We start from the raw sequence: 24902 nt of genomic DNA, 5'->3' as shown, positions 1-24902 counted from the left end.
CCTGAATAGTAACTGGGTATAGAGTATAGAGTACCTACATACTGAATAGTAACGGTGTATAGAGTACCTACATACTGAATAGTAGCGCAGTATAGAGTACCTACATACTGAATAGTAACGGGGTATAGAGTATAGAGTACATACATACTGAATATTAACTGGGTATAGAGTATAGAGTACCTACATACTGAATAGTAAGGGGGTATAGAGTACCTACATGCTGAATAGTAACGGGGTATAGAGTACCTACATGCTGAATAGTAACGGGGTATAGAGTACCTACATACTCAGTAGTAACGGGGTATAGAGTACCTACATGCTGAATAGTAACGGGGTATGTAGTACCTACATGCTGAATAGTAGCGCAGTATAGAGTACCTACATGCTGAATAGTAACGGGGTATAGAGTACCTACATGCTGAATAGTAACGGTGTATAGAGTACCTACATACTGAATAGTAGCGCAGTATAGAGTACCTACATGCTGAATAGTAACGGGGTATCGAGAATAGAGTACATACATACTGAATAGTAACTGGGTATAGAGTATAGAGTACCTACATACCTAATAGTAACGGGGTATAGAGTACCTACATGCTGAATAGTAACGGGGTATGTAGTACCTACATGCTGAATAGTAGCGCAGTATAGAGTACCTACATGCTGAATAGTAGCGCAGTATAGAGTACCTACATGCTGAATAGTAACGGGGTATAGAGTACCTACATGCTAAATAGTAACGGGGTATAGAGTATAGAGTACCTACATACTGAATAGTAACGCGGTATAGAGTACCTACATGCTAAATAGTAACGGGGTATAGAGTATAGAGTACCTACATACTGAATAGTAACGCGGTATAGAGTACCTACATGCTAAATAGTAACGGGATATAGAGTACCTACATGCTGAATAGTAACGGTGTATAGAGTACCTACATACTGAATAGTAGCGCAGTATAGAGTACCTACATGCTGAATAGTAACGGTGTATAGAGTACCTACATACTGAATAGTAGCGCAGTATAGAGTACCTACATACTGAATAGTAATGGGGTATAGAGTATAGAGTACATACATACTGAATATTAACTGGGTATAGAGTATAGAGTACCCACATACTGAATAGTAACTGGGTATAGAGTATAGAGTACCTACATACTGAATAGTAACGGGGTATAGAGTACCTACATGCTGAATAGTAACGGGGTATAGAGTACCTACATACTCAGTAGTAACGGGGTATAGAGTACCTACATGCTGAACAGTAACGGCGTATAGAGTACCTACATGCTGAATAGTAACGGTGTATAGAGTACCTACATGCTGAATAGTAACGGGGTATAGAGTATAGAGTACATACATACTGAATAGTAACTGGGTATAGAGTATAGAGTACCTACATACTGAATAGTAACGGGGTATAGAGTACCTACATGCTGAATAGTAACGGGGTATAGAGTACCTACATACTGAATAGAAACGCGGTATAGAGTACCTACACGCTAAATAGTAACGGGGTATAGAGTATACAGTACCTACATACTGAATAGTAACTGGGTATAGAGTATAGAGTACCTACATACTGAATAGTAACGGGGTATAGAGTACCTACATGCTGAATAGTAACGGTGTATAGAGTACCTACATACTGACTAGTAACGGGGTATAGAGTACCTACATGCTGAATAGTAACGGGGTATGTAGTACCTACATGCTGAATAGTAGCGCAGTATAGAGTACCTACATGCTGAATAGTAACGGGGTATAGAGTACCTACATGCTGAATAGTAACGGTGTATAGAGTACCTACATACTGAATAGTAGCGCGGTATAGAGTACCTACATGCTAAATAGTAACGGGGTATAGAGTATAGAGTACCTACATGCTGGATAGTAACGGTGTATAGAGTACCTACATACTGAATAGTAGCGCAGTATAGAGTACCTACATGCTGAATAGTAACGGGGTATAGAGTATAGAGTACCTACATACTGAATAGTAACTGGGTATAGAGTATAGAGTATCTACATACTGAATAGTAACGGGGTATAGAGTACCTACATGCTGAATAGTAACGGGGTATAGAGTACCTACATGCTGAATAGTAACGGTGTATAGAGTACCTACATACTGAATAGTAGCGCAGTATAGAGTACCTACATGCTGAATAGTAACCGGGTAAAGAGTATAGAGTACATACATACTGAATAGTAACTGGGTATAGAGTACCTACATGCTGAATAGTAACGGGATATAGAGTACCTACATACTGAATAGTAACGGGGTATAGAGTACCTACATACTCAGTAGTAACGGGGTATAGAGTACCTACATGCTGAATAGTAACGGGGTATGTAGTACCTACATGCTGAATAGTAGCGCAGTATAGAGTACCTACATGCTGAATAGTAACGGGGTATAGAGTACCTACATGCTGAATAGTAACGGTGTATAGAGTACCTATATACTGAATAGTAGCGCAGTATAGAGTACCTACATGCTGAATAGTAACGGGGTATCGAGAATAGAGTACATACATACTGAATAGTAACTGGGTATAGAGTATAGAGTACCTACATACCTAATAGTAACGGGGTATAGAGTACCTACATGCTGAATAGTAACGGGGTATGTAGTACCTACATGCTGAATAGTAGCGCAGTATAGAGTACCTACATGCTGAATAGTAGCGCAGTATAGAGTACCTACATGCTGAATAGTAACGGGGTATAGAGTACCTACATGCTAAATAGTAACGGGGTATAGAGTATAGAGTACCTACATACTGAATAGTAACGCGGTATAGAGTACCTACATGCTAAATAGTAACGGGGTATAGAGTATAGAGTACCTACATACTGAATAGTAACGCGGTATAGAGTACCTACATGCTGAATAGTAACGGGGTATAGAGTACCTACATACTGAATAGTAACGCGGTATAGAGTACCTACATGCTGAACAGTAACGGGGTATAGAGTACCTACATGCTGAATAGTAACGGTGTATAGAGTACCTACATGCTGAATAGTAACGGGGTATAGAGTATAGAGTACATACATACTGAATAGTAACTGGGTATAGAGTATAGAGTACCTACATACTGAATAGTAACGGCGTATAGAGTACCTACATGCTGAATAGTAACGGGGTATAGAGTACCTACATACTGAATAGAAACGCGGTATAGAGTACCTACATGCTAAATAGTAACGGGGTATAGAGTATAGAGTACCTACATACTGAATAGTAACTGGGTATAGAGTATAGAGTACCTACATACTGAATAGTAACGGGGTATAGAGTACCTACATGCTGAATAGTAACGGGGTAAAAAGTATAGAGTACATACATCCTGAATAGTAACTGGGTATAGAGTATAGAGTACCTACATACTGAATAGTAACTGGGTATAGAGTATAGAGTACCTACATACTGAATAGTAACGGGGTATAGAGTACCTACATGCTGAATAGTAACGGGATATAGAGTACCTACATACTGAATAGTAACGGGGTATAGAGTACCTACATACTCAGTAGTAACGGGGTATAGAGTACCTACATGCTGAATAGTAACGGGGTATGTAGTACCTACATGCTGAATAGTAGCGCAGTATAGAGTACCTACATGCTGAATAGTAACGGGGTATAGAGTACCTACATACTCAGTAGTAACGGGGTATAGAGTACCTACATGCTGAATAGTAACGGGGTATGTAGTACCTACATGCTGAATAGTAGCGCAGTATAGAGTACCTACATGCTGAATAGTAACGGGGTATAGAGTACCTACATGCTGAATAGTAACGGTGTATAGAGTACCTACATACTGAATAGTAGCGCAGTATAGAGTACCTACATGCTGAATAGTAACGGGGTATCGAGAATAGAGTACATACATACTGAATAGTAACTGGGTATAGAGTATAGAGTACCTACATACCTAATAGTAACGGGGTATAGTGTACCTACATGCTGAATAGTAACGGGGTATGTAGTACCTACATGCTGAATAGTAGCGCAGTATAGAGTACCTACATGCTGAATAGTAGCGCAGTATAGAGTACCTACATGCTGAATAGTAACGGGGTATAGAGTACCTACATGCTAAATAGTAACGGGGTATAGAGTATAGAGTACCTACATACTGAATAGTAACGCGGTATAGAGTACCTACATGCTAAATAGTAACGGGGTATAGAGTATAGAGTACCTACATACTGAATAGTAACGCGGTATAGAGTACCTACATGCTAAATAGTAACGGGATATAGAGTACCTACATGCTGAATAGTAACGGTGTATAGAGTACCTACATACTGAATAGTAGCGCAGTATAGAGTACCTACATGCTGAATAGTAACGGTGTATAGAGTACCTACATACTGAATAGTAGCGCAGTATAGAGTACCTACATACTGAATAGTAACGGGGTATAGAGTATAGAGTACATACATACTGAATATTAACTGGGTATAGAGTATAGAGTACCCACATACTGAATAATAACAGGGTATAGAGTACCTACATGCTGAATAGTAACGGGGTATAGAGTACCTACATACTCAGTAGTAACGGGGTATAGAGTACCTACATGCTGAACAGTAACGGGGTATAGAGTACCTACATGCTGAAAAGTAACGGTGTATAGAGTACCTACATGCTGAATAGTAACGGGGTATAGAGTATAGAGTACATACATACTGAATAGTAACTGGGTATAGAGTATAGAGTACCTACATACTGAATAGTAACGGGGTATAGAGTACCTACATGCTGAATAGTAACGGGGTATAGAGTACCTACATACTGAATAGAAACGCGGTATAGAGTACCTACACGCTAAATAGTAACGGGGTATAGAGTATACAGTACCTACATACTGAATAGTAACTGGGTATAGAGTATAGAGTACCTACATACTGAATAGTAACGGGGTATAGAGTACCTACATGCTGAATAGTAACGGGGTATAGAGTACCTACATACTGAATAGTAACGGGGTATAGAGTACCTACATGCTGAATAGTAACGGGGTATGTAGTACCTACATGCTGAATAGTAGCGCAGTATAGAGTACCTACATGCTGAATAGTAACGGGGTATAGAGTACCTACATGCTGAATAGTAACGGTGTATAGAGTACCTACATACTGAATAGTAGCGCGGTATAGAGTACCTACATGCTGAATAGTAACGGTGTATAGAGTACCTACATACTGAATAGTAGCGCAGTATAGAGTACCTACATGCTGAATAGTAACGGGGTATAGAGTATAGAGTACCTACATACTGAATAGTAACTGGGTATAGAGTATAGAGTATCTACATACTGAATAGTAACGGGGTATAGAGTACCTACATGCTGAATAGTAACGGGGTATAGAGTACCTACATGCTGAATAGTAACGGTGTATAGAGTACCTACATACTGAATAGTAGCGCAGTATAGAGTACCTACATGCTGAATAGTAGCCGGGTAAAGAGTATAGAGTACATACATACTGAATAGGAACTGGGTATAGAGTACCTACATGCTGAATAGTAACGGGATATAGAGTACCTACATACTGAATAGTAACGGGGTATAGAGTACCTACATACTCAGTAGTAACGGGGTATAGAGTACCTACATGCTGAATAGTAACGGGGTATGTAGTACCTACATGCTGAATAGTAGCGCAGTATAGAGTACCTACATGCTGAATAGTAACGGGGTATAGAGTACCTACATGCTGAATAGTAACGGTGTATAGAGTACCTACATACTGAATAGTAGCGCAGTATAGAGTACCTACATGCTGAATAGTAACGGGGTATCGAGAATAGAGTACATACATACTGAATAGTAACTGGGTATAGAGTATAGAGTACCTACATACCTAATAGTAACGGGGTATAGAGTACCTACACTACCGTTCAAAAGTTTGGGATCACCCAAACAATTTTGTGTTTTCCATGAAAAGTCACACTTATTCACCACCATATGTTGTGAAATGAATAGAAAATAGAGTCAAGACATTGACAAGGTTAGAAATAATGATTTGTATTTGAAATAAGATTTTTTTTACATCAAACTTTGCTTTCGTCAAAGAATCCTCCATTTGCAGCAATTACAGCATTGCAGACCTTTGGCATTCTAGCTGTTAATTTGTTGAGGTAATCTGGAGAAATTGCACCCCACGCTTCCAGAAGCAGCTCCCACAAGTTGGATTGGTTGGATGGGCACTTCTTTGAGCAGATTGAGTTTCTGGAGCATCACATTTGTGGGGTCAATTAAATGCTCAAAATGGCCAGAAAAAGAGAACTTTCATCTGAAACTCGACAGTCTATTCTTGTTCTTAGAAATGAAGGCTATTCCATGCGAGAAATTGCTAAGAAATTGAAGATTTCCTACACCGGTGTGTACTACTCCCTTCAGAGGACAGCAAAAACAGGCTCTAACCAGAGTAGAAAAAGAAGTGGGAGGCCGCGTTGCACAACTGAGCAAGAAGATAAGTACATTAGAGTCTCTAGTTTGAGAAACAGACGCCTCACAGGTCCCCAACTGGCATCTTCATTAAATAGTACCTGTTAGAGCCTGTTTGTGCTGTCCTCTGAAGGGAGTAGTACACACCGGTGTAGGAAATCTTCAATTTCTTAGCAATTTCTCGCATGGAATAGCCTTCATTTCTAAGAACAAGAATAGACTGTCGAGTTTCAGATGAAAGTTCTCTTTTTCTGGCCATTTTGAGCGTTTAATTGACCCCACAAATGTGATGCTCCAGAAACTCAATCTGCTCAAAGAAGTGCCCATCCAACCAATCCAACTTGTGGGAGCTGCTTCTGGAAGCGTGGGGTGCAATTTCTCCAGATTACCCTACAAATTAACAGCTAGAATGCCAAAGGTCTGCAATGCTGTAATTGCTGCAAATGGAGGATTCTTTGACGAAAGCAAAGTTTGATGTAAAAAAAATCTTATTTCAAATACAAATCATTATTTCTAACCTTGTCAATGTCTTGACTCTATTTTCTATTCATTTCACAACATATGGTGGTGAATAAGTGTGACTTTTCATGGAAAACACGAAATTGTTTGGGTGATCCCAAACTTTTGAACGGTAGTGTACATGCTGAATAGTAACGGGGTATGTAGTACCTACATGCTGAATAGTAGCGCAGTATAGAGTACCTACATGCTGAATAGTAGCGCAGTATAGAGTACCTACATGCTGAATAGTAACGGGGTATAGAGTACCTACATGCTAAATAGTAACGGGGTATAGAGTATAGAGTACCTACATACTGAATAGTAACGCGGTATAGAGTACCTACATGCTAAATAGTAACGGGGTATAGAGTATAGAGTACCTACATACTGAATAGTAACGCGGTATAGAGTACCTACATGCTAAATAGTAACGGGATATAGAGTACCTACATGCTGAATAGTAACGGTGTATAGAGTACCTACATACTGAATAGTAGCGCAGTATAGAGTACCTACATGCTGAATAGTAACGGTGTATAGAGTACCTACATACTGAATAGTAGCGCAGTATAGAGTACCTACATACTGAATAGTAACGGGGTATAGAGTATAGAGTACATACATACTGAATATTAACTGGGTATAGAGTATAGAGTACCTACATACTGAATAGTAACAGGGTATAGAGTACCTACATGCTGAATAGTAACGGGGTATAGAGTACCTACATACTCAGTAGTAACGGGGTATAGAGTACCTACATGCTGAACAGTAACGGGGTATAGAGTACCTACATGCTGAATAGTAACGGTGTATAGAGTACCTACATGCTGAATAGTAACGGGGTATAGAGTATAGAGTACATACATACTGAATAGTAACTGGGTATAGAGTATAGAGTACCTACATACTGAATAGTAACGGGGTATAGAGTACCTACATGCTGAATAGTAACGGGGTATAGAGTACCTACATACTGAATAGAAACGCGGTATAGAGTACCTACACGCTAAATAGTAACGGGGTATAGAGTATACAGTACCTACATACTGAATAGTAACTGGGTATAGAGTATGGAGTACCTACATACTGAATAGTAACGGGGTATAGAGTACCTACATGCTGAATAGTAACGGGGTATAGAGTACCTACATACTGAATAGTAACGGGGTATAGAGTACCTACATGCTGAATAGTAACGGGGTATGTAGTACCTACATGCTGAATAGTAGCGCAGTATAGAGTACCTACATGCTGAATAGTAACGGGGTATAGAGTACCTACATGCTGAATAGTAACGGTGTATAGAGTACCTACATGCTAAATAGTAACGGGGTATAGAGTATAGAGTACCTACATGCTGAATAGTAACGGTGTATAGAGTACCTACATACTGAATAGTAGCGCAGTATAGAGTACCTACATGCTGAATAGTAACGGGGTATAGAGTATAGAGTACCTACATACTGAATAGTAACTGGGTATAGAGTATAGAGTATCTACATACTGAATAGTAACGGGGTATAGAGTACCTACATGCTGAATAGTAACGGGGTATAGAGTACCTACATACTGAATAGTAACGCGGTATAGAGTACCTACATGCTAAATAGTAACGGGGTATAGAGTACCTACATACTGAATAGTAACGCGGTATAGAGTACCTACATGCTAAATAGTAACGGGGTATAGAGTATAGAATACCTACATACTGAATAGTAACGGGGTATAGAGTATAGAGTACCTACATACTGAATAGTAACGGGGTATAGAGTACCTACATACTGAATAGTAACGCTGTATAGAGTACCTACATGCTAAATAGTAACTGGGTATAGAGTATAGAGTACCTACATACTGAATAGTAACTGGGTATAGAGTATAGAGTACCTACATACTGAATAGTAACGGGGTATAGAGTACCTACATGCTGAATAGTAACGGGATATAGAGTACCTACATACTGAATAGTAACGCGGTATAGAGTACCTACATGCTGAATAGTAACGGGATATAGAGTACCTACATACTGAATAGTAACGCGGTATAGAGTACCTACATGCTAAATAGTAACGGGGTATAGAGTACCTACATACTGAATAGTAACGCGGTATAGAGTACCTATATGCTAAATAGTAACGGGGTATAGAGTATAGAATACCTACATACTGAATAGTAACGGGGTATAGAGTATAGAGTACCTACATACTGAATAGTAACGGGGTATAGAGTACCTACATACTGAATAGTAACGCTGTATAGAGTACCTACATGCTAAATAGTAACGGGGTATAGAGTATAGAGTACCTACATACTGAATAGTAACTGGGTATAGAGTATAGAGTACCTACATACTGAATAGTAACGGGGTATAGAGTACCTACATGCTGAATAGTAACGGGATATAGAGTACCTACATACTGAATAGTAACGCGGTATAGAGTACCTACATGCAGAATAGTAACGGGATATAGAGTACATACATGCTGAATAGTAACGCGGTATAGAGTACCTACATGCTAAATAGTAACGGGGTATAGAGTATAGAGTACCTACATACTGAATAGTAACGGGGTATAGAGTATAGAGTACCTACATACTGAATAGTAACGGGGTATAGAGTATAGGGTACCTACATACTGAATAGTAACGGGGTATAGAGTACCTACATACTGAATAGTAACGGGGTAGAGTATAGAGTACATACATACTGAATAGTAACTGGGTATAGAGTATAGAGTACCTACATACTGAATAGTAACGGGGTATATAGTATAGAGTACCTACATGCTGAATAGTAACGGGGTATAGAGTACCTACATGCTGAATAGTAACGGGGTATAGAGTACCTACATGCTGAATAGTAACGGGGTATAGAGTACCTACATACTGAATAGTAGCGCAGTATAGAGTACCTACATGCTGAATAGTAACGGGGTATAGAGTACCTACATGCTGAATAGTAACGGGGTATAGAGTACCTACATGCTGAATAGTAACGGGGTATAGAGTACCTACATGCTAAATAGTAACGGGGTATAGAGTATAGAGTACCTACATACTGAATAGTAACGGGGTATAGAGTATAGAGTACCTACATACTGAATAGTAACGGGGTATAGAGTACCTACATACTGAATAGTAACGGGGTAGAGTATAGAGTACATACATACTGAATAGTAACTGGGTATAGAGTATAGAGTACCTACATACTGAATAGTAACGGGATATAGAGTATAGAGTACCTACATACTGAATAGTAACGGGGTATAGAGTATAGAGTACCTACATGCTGAATAGTAACGGGGTATAAAGTACCTACATGCTGAATAGTAACGGGGTATAGAGTACCTACATACTGAAGAGTACTGTTCATATGTAAATGTGACTTATCTGTGGAGTACACAACATTACGTATGCTTTATATTCTAAACACAATGTTCATCATGTACATCGGGTTATATTTACTTACCCCCCCCTTTTCTCCCCAATTGTACTTGGCCAATTGCCCCACTCTTCCGAGCCGTCCTGGTCGCTGCTCCCCCCCTCTGCTGATCCGGGGAGGGCTGTAGACTACCACATGCCTCCTCCCATACATGTGGAGTCACCAGCTGCTTCTTTTCACCTGACAGTGAGGAGTTTCACCAGGGGGATATAGCGCGTGGGAGGATAACGCTGCCCCCCCCCCCGTCTCCCCGGAATAGGCGCCCCGGGTAACCAGAGGAGGCGATGGTGGAGCGACCAGGACACACACCCACATCCGGCTTCTCACCTGCAGAAACGGCCAATTGTGTCTGTAGGGACGCCCGACCACCAAGCTGGAGGTAACGCGGGGATTCGAACCGGCGATCCCCGTGTTGGTAGGCAACAGAATAGACCGCCACGCCACCCGGACGCTTTTATTTAAATTTTTACTGAGTTACAACTACAAAAATGCCACCATCTTATATAATACCTTTGTGTGTGTGTGTGTGTGTGTGTGTGTGTGTGTGTGCGTGCGTGTGTTTGTGTGTATGCGTGTTTGTGTGTGTGGTTGTGTGTGTGTGTGTGCGTGTTTGTGTTTGTGTGTGTGTGTGTGGTTGTGTGTGTGTGTGTGTGTGTGTGTGTGGTTGTGTGTGTGTGGTTGTATGGGCGCTATAATGGTGTGTTCCTCCTGCAGGCTGGCACTTGGCTACACAGGACCTTTTTGTGTGTCTTTTTCTGATCAATTAAAAGCTGCCACTGAAGTCTAATTGTGTTAATGTATCACAACATAGAAAATAAAAGACCCCCGCCCACCTCCCCATGCTGGGTTGTTCCTAAACACGACCAGTTAGATCTGTGACCTGTTCTGCCTTTCAGAAATTAACCTATTGTCCTCCTGCCACCTCTGTTAAACGGACTCCTCTAATGAGACAGGCCAGCCCATCGCTCCCCTGCAGGAGCTCTGCAGGAGCTCCGCAGCGCCCTCATCAGACACACCGCGCAACGGGCAGATTAAATTGAAGTGAAATATGGAAACATTTGGCTATTGTGTGCATGTGATGAGAGTCACTGTAACCCTGAAAACACACGTGACTGACTGACTGACTGACTCTCTTCTGTAGTAATGGAACGTAATGAAAATGATTGCAATTGAGTTCTTGTTTTAGTAATTGCAATACTAATGTTTACTGAAAACTGGCTCATGCTAAGAATGAAGCTAACCTGTGGTGGAGTTTCTTCTCGGTGGTTTATTGTTCGGCAGTCCAGGAGTCCTACACCGCTAGTAAAGCCTGACTCGACAATCAAATTGATGATAACAACTACATATTCTGAAGATGCACATCTTAAAAGTTATGAAATGGCGTCCGGGAGGCGTGGCGGTCTATTCTGTTGCCTACCAACACGGGGATCGCGGGTTCGAATCCCCGTGTGACCTCCGGCTTGGTCGGGCGTCCCTACAGACACAATTGGCCATGTCTGCGGGTGGGAAGCCGGATGTGGGTGTGTCCTGGTCGTTGTACTAGCGCCTCCTCTGGTGGGTCGGGGCACTTGTTCGGGGGGGGGACTGGAGGGAATAGCGTGATCCTCCTACGCGCTACGTCCCCCTGGTGAAACTCCTCACTGTCAGGTGAAAAGAAGCGGCTGGCGCCTCCACGTGTATGGGAGGAGGCGTGTGGTAGTCTGCAGCCCTCCCCGGATTGGCAGAGGGGGTGGAGCAGCGACCGGCATGGCTCAGAAAAATGGGGTAATTAGCTGGATACAATTGGGGGGGGGGGGGTTATAAAGTCAGTGTTTTATAAAAGAAAAGCCATGCTAAGTGCTGTTGGGCATCAGGTGTTGTGCTTCACGGTGCTGCGACTTGACCCTCGCTCCTCAGGCATAAAGGGGTCGTGTGCACACCACTGTGGTGCACGGCGGTACCAACAGCAGGTTTTGGTACAGAAGTTGTTTGGTGCAGATGAGGAGCGTGTTGCTGCTCGCTGTCCTGGCCCGTAATGGATTTCTGGTTTGCTGTTGTTAATCATCTTTGTGAGTTCCGCTGGCCTCCGCTTTGATGTGTGCACCTTGGACCTCGCATGAACTGAGATGAACTCGGGGGGGGGGGGGGGGGGGGGTTTGCATCTGGTTTTTGTGATCACTGTGAATGAATAACAGGTGTCAGCCAGGACGTTGTGGTGTGCTGAGCTTAGAGGAGCAAGTAGGAGGGAAACACCTGACAAACCGAGCTGTGCATTATGGCTCCAGCCTACTTGACAACTACAGGAACTCTGAGCCTGAATGGCTGCCAGCGATTTGTTTGCAAATACCTTCTTTCAACAATAGGGGTGGTAAGAGAGGAAGACGTACAGCGAATCAGAGACACATCTCGGCTGTTATCGACTCCTGCATCACTCAGCCCACTGGAAGTTTAGCTGTCTTCTTTGGATCGTCAGGTTTGTTATGTTTTGCAAAGGATTTTTTGTGGTTTATGAGTTAAAAAAAGAGATTACCCAATATGGAGCGAGCATAAGAGGCCCATTTCCCCTACATGGACGAGGCGGGCAGGAGGCCTCTCGTTCCCCTCAGAAAGCGGTATTGGTGAGTGTTGACATGAGGGCTGTGTGATATCATTTTACGCTGCTCCCACACAGCCGTGTGTCTCCTGCGCCATTATTTTCCAGCTGTCATCATAAGAACGTTGCTTTAAATGTCTTGTCAGCAACACCCCTTAAATTCACTCTTATCTAGAATGGGGTATGCTTACCACCTGATCGTGAACGTTTCAACTGTTGAGAAAACTGTTTCAAATGGTCTTTGTAAAGTATTTCTTTGCGTACATTATGTCGAGAGTTTCAGCAGTTTAACCAATGGCAGCCATGGCGTAGGCACTGCCTTATACAATGTTCTTTTCTCTTATGTTTCGTTATCGCAGCAGGCCTATGTGTCCTCCGGCCACCAGATGGCGCCCCCCAGTCCCAACACCAACAGCAGCAGCACCAGCAGTGGAGGGGGCGGGGAACAGCTGAGTAAAACTAATCTGTATATCCGTGGCCTCCACCCTGGGACCACAGACCAAGACCTAATCAAGCTCTGCCAACCGTGAGTCATTTATAGTTGTTGTTTGAAAAGAAATAAAGAAAGAGGGCATGCCGAGCCCTCACGTGTGTATTTTAAGTTTTGCGAGAGTAAAATAAGTGAGGTAAAAGTGGAAAGTGGGGTAAGAAGGAGGTCGCCACATCCCAGCCTCCCACCCACCATGTTAAAGTGCAGAATATGTCTGTCAACAAGTTGGACCACCAGGATTCGATGTGATGACCCCACGTCCTGGCCAAAGTCAAATGATGGCTGTGGTAGAACTGTATAAACACCTACAGAGCAAACAACCTGTGAGCATGAAACAGTGTACTGAACTGGCTGAAACTATATGTGCTGAACTGACTGAAACAGTCTACTGCACTGACTGAAACTGTGTACTAAACTGACTGAAACAGTGTACTGAACTGACTGAAACTGCGTACTGAACTGAATGAAGCTGTGTACTGAACTGACTGAAACTGTGTATTGAACTGACTGAAACAGTGTACTGAACTGACTGAAACAGGGTACTGAACTGACTGAAACTGTGTACTGAACTGACTGAAACTGCATACTGAACTGAATGAAACTATGTGCTGAACTGACTGAAACAGTCTACTGAACTGACTGAAACAGTGTACTGAACTGACTGAAACAGTGTACTGAACTGACTGAAACTGCGTACTGAACTGACTGAAACAGGGTACTGAACTGACTGAAACTGTGTACTGAACTGACTGAAACTGTGTACTGAACTGACTGAAACTGCGTACTGAACTGAATGAAACTATGTGCTGAACTGACTGAAACAGTCTACTGAACTGACTGAAACTGTGTACTGAACTGACTGAAACTGTGTACTGAACTGACTGAAACTGTGTACTGAACTGACTGAAACTGCGTACTGAACTGAATGAAACTATGTGCTGAACTGACTGAAACAGTCTACTGAACTGACTGAAACTGTGTACTGAACTGACTGAAACAGTGTACTGAACTGACTGAAACAGTGTACTGAACTGACTGAAACTGCGTACTGAACTGAATGAAGCTGTGTACTGAACTGACTGAAACTGTGTATTGAACTGACTGAAACAGTGTACTGAACTGACTGAAACAGGGTACTGAACTGACTGAAACTGTGTACTGAACTGACTGAAACTGCGTACTGAACTGAATGAAACTATGTGCTGAACTGACTGAAACAGTCTACTGAACTGACTGAAACAGTGTACTGAACTGACTGAAACAGTGTACTGAACTGACTGAAACTGCATACTGAACTGAATGAAGCTGTGTACTGAACTGACTGAAACTGTGTATTGAACTGACTGAAACAGTGTACTGAACTGACTGAAACAGGGTACTGAACTGACTGAAACTGTGTACTGAACTGACTGAAACTGTGTACTGAACTGACTGAAACTGCGTACTGAACTGAATGAAGCTGTGTACTGAACTGACTGAAACTGTGTATTGAACTGACTGAAACAGTGTACTGAACTGACTGAAACAGGGTACTGAACTGACTGAAACTGTGTACTGAACTGACTGAAACTGTGTACTGAACTGACTGAAACTGCGTACTGAACTGAATGAAACTATGTGCTGAACTGACTGAAACAGTCTACTGAACTGACTGAAACAGTGTACTGAACTGACTGAAACAGTGTACTGAACTGACTGAAACAGTGTACTGAACTGACTGAAACTGCGTACTGAACTGAATGAAGCTGTGTACTGAACTGACTGAAACTGTGTATTGAACTGACTGAAACAGTGTACTGAACTGACTGAAACAGGGTACTGAACTGACTGAAACTGTGTACTGAACTGACTGAAACTGTGTACTGAACTGACTGAAACTGCGTACTGAACTGAATGAAACTATGTGCTGAACTGACTGAAACAGTCTACTGAACTGACTGAAACTGTGTACTGAACTGACTGAAACAGTGTACTGAACTGACTGAAACAGTGTACTGAACTGACTGAAACTGCGTACTGAACTGAATGAAGCTGTGTACTGAACTGACTGAAACAGTCTACTGAACTGACTGAAACTGTGTACTGAACTGACTGAAACAGTGTACTGAACTGACTGAAACTGCGTACTGAACTGAATGAAGCTGTGTGCTGAACTGACTGAAACTGTGTATTGAACTGACTGAAACAGTGTACTGAACTGACTGAAACAGGGTACTGAACTGACTGAAACTGTGTACTGAACTGACTGAAACTGCGTACTGAACTGAATGAAACTATGTGCTGAACTGACTGAAACAGTCTACTGAACTGACTGAAACTGTGTACTGAACTGACTGAAACTGCGTACTGAACTGAATGAAGCTGTGTACTGAACTGACTGAAACTGTGTATTGAACTGACTGAAACAGTGTACTGAACTGACTGAAACAGGGTACTGAACTGACTGAAACTGTGTACTGAACTGACTGAAACTGCAAACTGAACTGAATGAAGCTGTGTAATGAACTGACTGAAACTGTGTATTGAACTGACTGAAACAGTTTACTGAACTGACTGAAACAGGGTACTGAACTGACTGAAACAGGGTACTGAACTGACTGAAACAGTGTACTGAACTGACTGAAACTGCGTACTGAACTGAATGAAGCTGTGTAATGAACTGACTGAAACTGTGTACTGAACTGACTGAAACAGTTTACTGAACTGACTGAAACTGTGTACTGAACTGACTGAAACAGTGTACTGAACTGAATGAAGCTGTGTACTGAACTGACTGGAACTGTGTATTGAACTGACTGAACTGACTGAAACTGTGTATTGAACTGACTGAAACAGTGTACTGAACTGACTGAAACAGTCTACTGAACTGACTGAAACAGTGTACTGAACTGAATGAAACATTGTACTCAACTGACTGAAACTGTGTGCTAAACTGACTGAAACAGTGTACTGAACTGACTGAAACAGTTTACTGAACTGACTGAAACAGTGTACTGAACTGACTGAAATGTGTACTTTACATAGGCAAAGCTTCAGGTAAAATGATTATTTGCCAATAGCGATAATACAATTTCAAAGCCTGTCTTATTTTGCTTAAAACAACACGTTAGTACGAGACCTTTGTTGTGCTAACGCGGGGATTTGCAGTTGTTTCTGAAGTATGGTAGGGACACGGACTTCGGCTTCAGTTTCAGCCATTCCTTCTGTCTTCTCCCAGCACTGGGAGCTGGTTGTTCACACTCCAAGTGAATCGAATGCTCTTTAGATATTTATTGATGCTGCTGGTTTTAAAAAAGCGAGGTATTGAAAGCTAACCTTTGGCAAACAGAGATGAGCTGGGAGCCCGTCAGAGTCTGTTGGTAGCCGTCACGATGTTCTTCGTCTGGTAGCCACATGGAAACCACAGGGTTCGGGCCAGAGCCAGAGTTCACAGAACCAAATAAGTTTTGTTTGTGAAGCTGTTAGTATATCAAGACGCTGGATAAAAAAGGCCAGAGTCAGTCTGACCAGTACAACCGACCATCTTGAAAGGATAGATGGCCCTGAGGGGGGGTGGAGGACAAGGGAGATTTCTGTAGCGAAAATAAAAATAAAGGAGGGAGGTAAAGAGGTAGAGAGGCCAGAGAGGGTGAAGTAGTCTGCTCATGACCAGATGCAAACTGCCTCTCTAGCCTGGCCAGGTTGGCTCAGCAGAGGCAAACTAAGGCTTACACACCCCTTAACAAACAACCCAGCCCCTATGTAGTATGTAGGCCTTACAAAAACACACACACGCCCAAATATAACCCAGACACGAACCATCCAAACTGGTTTGGGCTCCTGCAGACCAGGACTGAGCTGTGTGCTACAGGAGGGTTTGACAACATGTGTATAAGCCCCTGTGGAGACAGGTCCTGTTCAGAGGAGGGTTCAGAGGTCAGCTAACATCCATGTCAACATGTCATCCCTTCCACACCTTACATGGGCTCTTCTGTACAGATAAAACACACATTTCTCCACTGGGGGGCTGCTGTACACATCCCGAGTGCACTGCTTTCAGAAATGTTGTCACATGACATGTAAATGATTTGCATCAAAAAGAAAGATGCTGGTGGTTATGAAGAGAAAAGGTAACTGACAACTGAAATCAGGAGACAAATCTCGCCAGGTTTAAAGATCCGATCTGTGATTTATTTGACCATATAAAATTGAAATTAAGAGTTTGCATTCTAGATAAACTGATGCTAGTGGAAAATATAGGCTTGTTTTATTGTAGTTCTTGCTACCATTCAGACTGAGATGAATTCTGAGGGAATAGTTTTGCCACGGTTCTTCAAAAGGGATTAATTACAGAGGTTGAACCTTTTACAGCGTCAGAGAACATCAAACGCTCAGATTTAGTCGTTCACTTCTTCTTGTGTTAAGACACCTGTCAGTCAATATGGGAGTGACAGCAGCCTCCACTCCTGTCTCCTGTCTTCTGTCTCCTGTCTCGTCTCCTGACTTGTTTCCCGTCTCCTGTCTTCTGTCTCCTGTTTCCTGTCTCCTGCCCCCTGATGTCTGTCTCCTGTCTTGTCTTCCGTTGCCTGTCTTCCGTCTCCTGTATCCTGACTTCTGTCTCCTGTCTCCTTACTTCTGTCTCCTGTCTCCTGCTTCTGTCTCCTATCTTCTGTCTCCAGTCTTCTATCTTCTGTCTCCTGTCTCCTGTCTCCCGTCTCCTGACTCCTGTCTTCTATCTCTTGTCTCCTGTCTCCTATTTTCTGTCACCTGTCTTTTGTCTTCTGTCTCCTGTCGTCTGTCTTTTGTCTTCTGTCTCCTGTCTTCTGGTAGTGGGCTGACCCTTTGGTTTCCATTTGAATTAAGGACTTCATACAGAACAAGAATATTTTTATTTCCATTTTCATTTAGTATTTTTATTTAAGTTCTTAACATGTGGTTTTTCCATCCCGGATCAGTCGTGGCCCGGGTTAACAATGACCAACATCGGTGCTGTGCCCTCACAGGGTACCAATAGAAACTAAAATCCACTGTGGCGACCCCGGAGAAACAGGCAACAAGCTGAAAGAAGAAGAGGTTATTGTGTAGTTGTTCCATGTTATCTAATGCTGAGACTTATAAAGCTTTATTAAGGCTGAATGTAGCACTTATTATTGAAATAACTTAAATGGTCATTGATGTCATAACACAGCAACCCTAACTGACCCTGTGACCACAGCACTTACCTACTCAATGTTCCTTATTCAGTTTATGTCATAACCTGCTGTTATGAGTACTCAAGATGTGGATATCATCTAGAGGTGCATGAAGCCATATTTCTGACATGAACCATGAATCAGATGACTTACTGCCTGTAACATGATGGAGAATCGACGCACTAGTCTACAGTTTTCCGTAACGAGAGACAGACTTTTTGTTAACTTAACAGTTGACATTATCTGAGCCGTATGATGGCACCATCCCCCCACCCTCATCAATGTGTGCTCAATGAGAAGGACTGATGAGGGTGAAGCTCGCACAGAGGAGAGGAAGCAGTACAGAAAATGTGGATGAAATTTGCCCGTCCTTAAGATAACATGTTAGCAAACACCTCCATAACTGCACATCCCGAAGAAATAGGGCGACATCTTGATTCCTTAGCAGACATTTTCCAGACAGTTCAGCAGGGAGCGTGTATTGGTTTTAAAACTCTGCAGCACCACCTTCTGTACCACCTTCTGCACTGCCTTCTGTACTACCTTCTGTACCACCTTCTGTACTACCTTCTGTACCACCTTCTGCACTGCCTTCTGCACCACCTTCTGTGCTACCTTCTGTAGTACCTTCTGTACCACCTTCTGCACTACCTTGTGTCAACTTCTGCACTACCTTCTATACTACCTTCTGTACTACCTTCTGTGTTACCTTCTGTACTACCTTCTGCACTACCTTCTGTGCTACCTTCTGTAGTACCTTCTGTACCACCTTCTGTACTACCTTCTGCACTACCTTTGTACTATCATCTGTGCGACCTACTGTACTACCTTCTGTGCTGTACTACTTTCTGCACCACCTTTTGCACTACCTTCTTTACTACCTTCTGCACTACCTTCTGCACCACCTTCTGTACTACCTTATGCCATCCAGCAGTCAAAAAGTCCACTTAATGCAGCTCAAAATAAACAAAATGAAATAAAAATGTTTATGCGGTTCTTAATTGTGAATAATCATGTGCATTGTACTACATGTAAACAAAATGCTTCAGTAATCACAGTTAGATGAACATGTGAAAAACACAAAGTGTCAAAATTTGGGAAATGCACAAGGACCATAGGGACATGAGGGTAAAGGCAGGAGATGAACAGAGAAGCCATTGTAGAACAGTAGAGACAAGAAGGTGATGTGTGTGTGTGTGTGATGTGTGTGTGTGTGTGTGTGTGTGTGTGTGTGTGTGTGTGTGTGTGTGTGTGTGTGTGAGTGTGTCAGAGAGAGAGAGAGAGAGAGAGAGAGAGAGAGGAGAGAGAGAGAGAGAGAGGAGAGAGAGAGAGAGAGGAGAGAGAGAGAGAGAGAGAGAGAGAAACAAGCATGGCCTGCTGGGAAAGAATGTCAGAATTGTATGCGGGTAAGAGCTGTCTTTGACTTCCTGTTGCCTCTCCATCCTCATGACTTGTGGGAGGGGGGCTGAGGTAAGTAGAGGGTCATGCAGTCTCTGAAGAAACCACATAAAGAAGTGTGTTTTCATTTATTTACTTTTTTCCCATGTTAATGTGCTCCCAAAAGAAGCTCTGGTCGGTAGTGCTGCAGGGCATGAGCTGCAGACCAGCAAAATCACTTAGTAGATGAGTGGACCCATCAAACTCAACATCATATGAACAGTTTATTAAAAAATACCTTTACTGACTAGCAGCCATTTATTTTACTTTAGGTAATATTTTGAATGTTAAATTGTACTGCCTATGAGCTTTGGGTGGTGACCGAAAGGGTGAGATCATGGATACAAGCGGCTGTAATGAGTTTCCTCCGTAGGGTGTCCGGGCTCAGCCTTAGAGATAGGGTGAGGAGCTCGGACATCCGAGGGAGCTCGGAGTAGAGCCGCTGCTCCTTCGCATTGAAAGGAGCCAGTTGAGGAGGTTCCGGCACCTGATTAGGATGCCTCCTGGGCGCCTTCCTTTGGAGGTTTTCCGGACACGTCCAACTGGGGAGAGAGCCCGGGGTAGACCCAGAACTCGCTGGAGGGACTACATGTCCAATCTGGTCTGGGAACTCATTGGGATCCCCCAGGAGGAGCTGGAGGGCATTGCTGGGGAGAGGGACGTCTGGAGTGCCCTGCTTAGCTTGCTGCCACCGCAACCCGACCCCGGAGAAGCAGCTGATGATGAATGAATGAATGAAATTGTAGTGTAATGTGGGGTTTTTAGGTACAGATATATCCATGTATAGCATATAATTACTTATATATAAAGTATAGCATATTTGTATAAAGTATAGCATATAATTACTTATATATAGTATAGCATATAATTACTTATATAAAGTATAGCATATAATTACTTCTATATATTTATAGCATATAATTACTTATTCAATTCAATTCAATTTATTGTCATTAAAAACAATGTGCAGGCACATGTTAAAAATGAAATGAGGGCTGTGGCTTCACCAAACAGTGCAAGACAGACGCAGACAAACACAGCAAACACAATATAAGATATACACACGAAGACCAAAAGCTAAAAATAAGTTAAAAGAGTTCAGTGGGTAGCCAGGTTCAGGTAGGCAACAGCTTATATAGTATAGCATATAATTACTTTTTTTCTCTGCTTCGTTGACCCTCAGGGGCTAATGGGCAGTGTGTGCATGCCTGAGATGCCGTTAAGCAACATGAAGATTCAGTGTCCTCATCATCTGTGAAGGTTTAAGGCTCTAGTATTTTCTTGAAACTAGGCAGGTGCTCCACGGTGAGCCGGGTATATTTTTGGTTATTTGGAGGTGCGAGTTTAGCCCTAGCACAGTTGATAAAGGGGGTGGATTAGGATGGCTAAAGGGGGTGGATTAGGATGGAGACATTATTCATGGGTTTCAGTCACGTGGTTTTTGTTGCTATGACCGCCATCTTGTGGACCGCGGTCCCCGGGAAGTTTGAAAGACTGTCCACGGAGGAGAAGCAGCGTTATCTGCAAAAAATCGAGTTTTTAGAATTGGATCCTTATCTCCTATCCAAAGACCAGTTAACCCCACTTCAGTCTGCTATAGATCTTCCTAATTTTACGTTTCACGACGTTTACGTGTACCTCGTCCACAATCCCTCGCCATACTCAGGTGAAGCCCTGAAAGCCTTCAAAAGCACTGAAGCCTACTGCTACTTCACCGCAGGATGGGTAAAGGACGTCAAAATGAATCATGTCAAAACGAAAAGACTGTTCGTCTTTACAGGAAGGGTAAGTGACAGTCTGTTGATAAATGTCATATTAGCATCAGTGCACAGGACACATCTATGAAGCTAGCTAGCCTTGCAACAAGACTGCCTCATTACTAGGCTATGAAGCTAACGCGGTTGCCAGCTAGCTAACGTTAGCTAGCTAACGTCAGCTACTTACCCGAAATAAAGTGCTCACTGCATAGCCTGGAGTGTTCTGTGGTAATCCAGTGGTCCCCTTTGATCGCTGCGATCCATTTATTTCGACGATCGTGGTTTTTAGGGATTCTGTAAAATTGTAATCCATTTGTTTGTGACTTTTTGTGGTCACAACCCACAACACAACAGATCGAAGGCATCTTGGCATCCGTTGGTCCTCAAGATGGCGGCGTGACGCGCCACTCAAATGACGTGAAACCCCACGAATATGCAGGGGGACTTGGGGCGGGCTTCCACTTCGCCAATCAAACCAGCTCCTCTCACGTCCTTTAGACGTGTCGTGGTGCAGCGTGTTGTCATTTTCCTGGTGGATGAAGAGGGAAGTCTTTTTTGAATTTGTTGTTCAATATTTTTATTATAAAATGTGGCCCATGAGACCACGAGAAGACAAAACAATGTCAGTGTAACAATGACAGCCACAGTTGAAACATAGTAATAGTAGTGTGATCAAAGTACTAGCTACATAGTAATAGTAGTGTGATCAAAGTACTAGCTACATAGTAATAGTAGTATTGTGCATCTTAAAGGATAAAAAAACAGCCATGTTTTCTGCATTTTAAAGGTGTTTTCATATTATACAGAACAAAGCAAAGCAAAACAAAACAAAGTAAACTAGAGATAAGTACATAAGTGAATAATTAATTAATCAATTGATTGATTGATTAATTAATTTAAACAGGCGAAGGGGGGAGAAAGGATGGGGAGTCTGGCAATTAGAGGACAGATTGAAGAGAGTTGAAGAACGTCAGAAAAAGACTGCCACTTATTCTAGACCTTCTCAGAATATGTGATCTTCTGCAGCTTTGGAAAGGACGTGATGTCACAGAGGCGCTGACTGCTGGAGGGAGCTGTGAGTGACTTCCGGTGAAGAAGAACATGGCGTCTTGCCAGTCAGGAAGTGAAAGCTAGAATATCTAATTGCTTTGAGGTATATCGGTTGTATACTTCTGGAAGTCCAAAATGGCAGTATGGGGAGAGACACTTGGAGTGATTGAAAGTATTTCTGAAATAGTATTGAAGTAGTTCTGCCAAAAACAAGATACTAACGGCCAAGAATAGAACACATGGGTCCGACTGCAGGATGGAGCGTGACATTTGTCACAACTGTCGGTAATATTTAGATAAATTTGTGATAATCTAGCTGTGGAAAAATGAACCCTAAACAAGACCGTGAACTGGATGAGTGTGACACGAGCACAAGCTGAGCTCGTGTGAGTTTTGTTAAGAGCACCGTCCCACCAGTCGTCCTCCAGGTTCGACCCCAGTTCACGCTCCCAGCCAGCCTGGGCTTTGGTAGCTGAACTGTCACAGGACAGGAGTTTGTTAGTACAGGACTTTGTTATAATCCTGTGACATGAGGGACTTTTGAGGGGGGTCGGAGCTGAGAAACTCATCCCACGGTTGAGTCGGAGGTGCGGAGGGGAAAGTTGGAAACACAGATTTAACGCAGTGTCTAATTCCAAAATATCGAAGGAGGTCAGAATGTGGGAGGTGAAATTTGCTTGCTGTATCTGCAAAGCTACAAAAAAGACCATCCTCACACAGGTCTTTCGAACATTTCAGATCTGTATCGTGCCGTACAGAAAAGGTGGGGCCTACACGTGGGTGGAATAAACGATTCCTCCGTGAGGGAGCTGTGGTAGATGCTGAACTACATGTGAAATGCCTCCTGGACCGGTCCCAGATTGTGAGAGTAGATCTTACCGCTTGGTTGCTTGTCAAGCCAGGGGGCTGGTTGGAATAGAAGAGGAAAGTAAAGCTGTTGGAAGATGAAACACAGGACACTGCCTCTGACGTACACTATGGCAGAGCCGTTGATGTAAAGCAAAGGGACATTTTGTGGATGTGTGCCGCCCCAAAATACAGCTGGAAAGTTGGGAGAGATAGTCCCCCATTGAATTTGCATCTTTGGAATACAGATTTACAGATTCTGGGTGCCTTTCCACACCATGGGAAGCTAGAAACAGCTTGATCAATTCTTCTTAAAAAAAACCCGTTTTGGCAGGAATAGGGGGGTCACTGGAACAGAAGCAGCAAGGCGTTAATTTTAACTTAATTCTTCCAGTCAGAGGCGACCTTCCCCATCTTTGAAGGTCAGAATTAATTCTAGACACTCTTCTTCTTCTTCTTTCGGCTTGTTCCCTGACCCTCAGGGGTCAACACAGCACCCCCCCCCCCCAGGGATGTGTTCGCTCCCCTCTACTCTTCTCCTTCTACACAAATGACTGAGCCTCAGGTGACCCGTCTGTTAAACTCTTGAAGTTTGAGGACGACACAACCATCATTGGCCTTATCCGGGATGGTGACGAGTCTGCATAGAGACGGGAGGTTGCTCAGCTGGCCCTCTGGTGCGGCCATAACAACCTGGAGCTGAGCACGCTCAAAACAGTGGAGATGACAGTGGACTTCAGGAGGAGCCCCCCCCCCCCATACTCAACAGCACGGTGTCTGCGGTGAAAACCTGCAGGTTTCTGGGTTCCACGATCTCCCAGGACCTCAGGTGGGCATCCAACATCAGAAAGGCCCAGCAGAGGACGTACTTTCTCCACCAGCTCAAGAAGTTCAACCTGCCGCAGGAACTGCTGATTCAGTTCTACACTGCAGTAATCCAGTCTGGCCTCTGCACTAGAGGACTGCGTTGGGACCCGTGAGATCCAACGCTAATCTCGCGGGATCCAACGCTAATCTCGCGGGAGCGGGCGGGTCTAACTTTGCTGCGGGCGGGAGCAGGCGGTCAAAAATTAAACTGCGCGAGCAAGAACGATGGAGTCAAGAAATGAAGTTGAAAAGAAACTCAGAGTTGGTTATTACAATACTTTTTATTAAATTT

The 24902-nt window shown here is 42.9% G+C and overlaps 1 protein-coding gene across 4 annotated transcripts in view; it reads left to right on the top strand.

Moving 5' to 3' along the window:
- LOC130106905 (RNA-binding motif, single-stranded-interacting protein 2-like) overlaps positions 1-24902 on the top strand; it is a 223290-nt gene that overhangs the window by 135669 nt on the left and 62719 nt on the right. For all 4 annotated transcript variants that reach the window (XR_008809778.1, XR_008809779.1, XR_008809777.1 and 1 more), the window contains exon 2: positions 13352-13518. Coding sequence is in view for 1 of the 4 variants with exons in the window: in XM_056273217.1 (XP_056129192.1) it covers positions 13352-13518 (167 nt within the window). In the remaining 3 variants the exon portion in view is untranslated. The remainder of the gene's footprint in view (positions 1-13351; positions 13519-24902) is intronic.

This window comes from Lampris incognitus, chromosome 2 (assembly GCF_029633865.1).
Source record: "Lampris incognitus isolate fLamInc1 chromosome 2, fLamInc1.hap2, whole genome shotgun sequence".
In the NCBI taxonomy this organism is placed as follows: Eukaryota; Metazoa; Chordata; class Actinopteri; order Lampriformes; family Lampridae; genus Lampris; species Lampris incognitus.
This window is presented reverse-complemented; position numbering and strand designations above follow the sequence as displayed.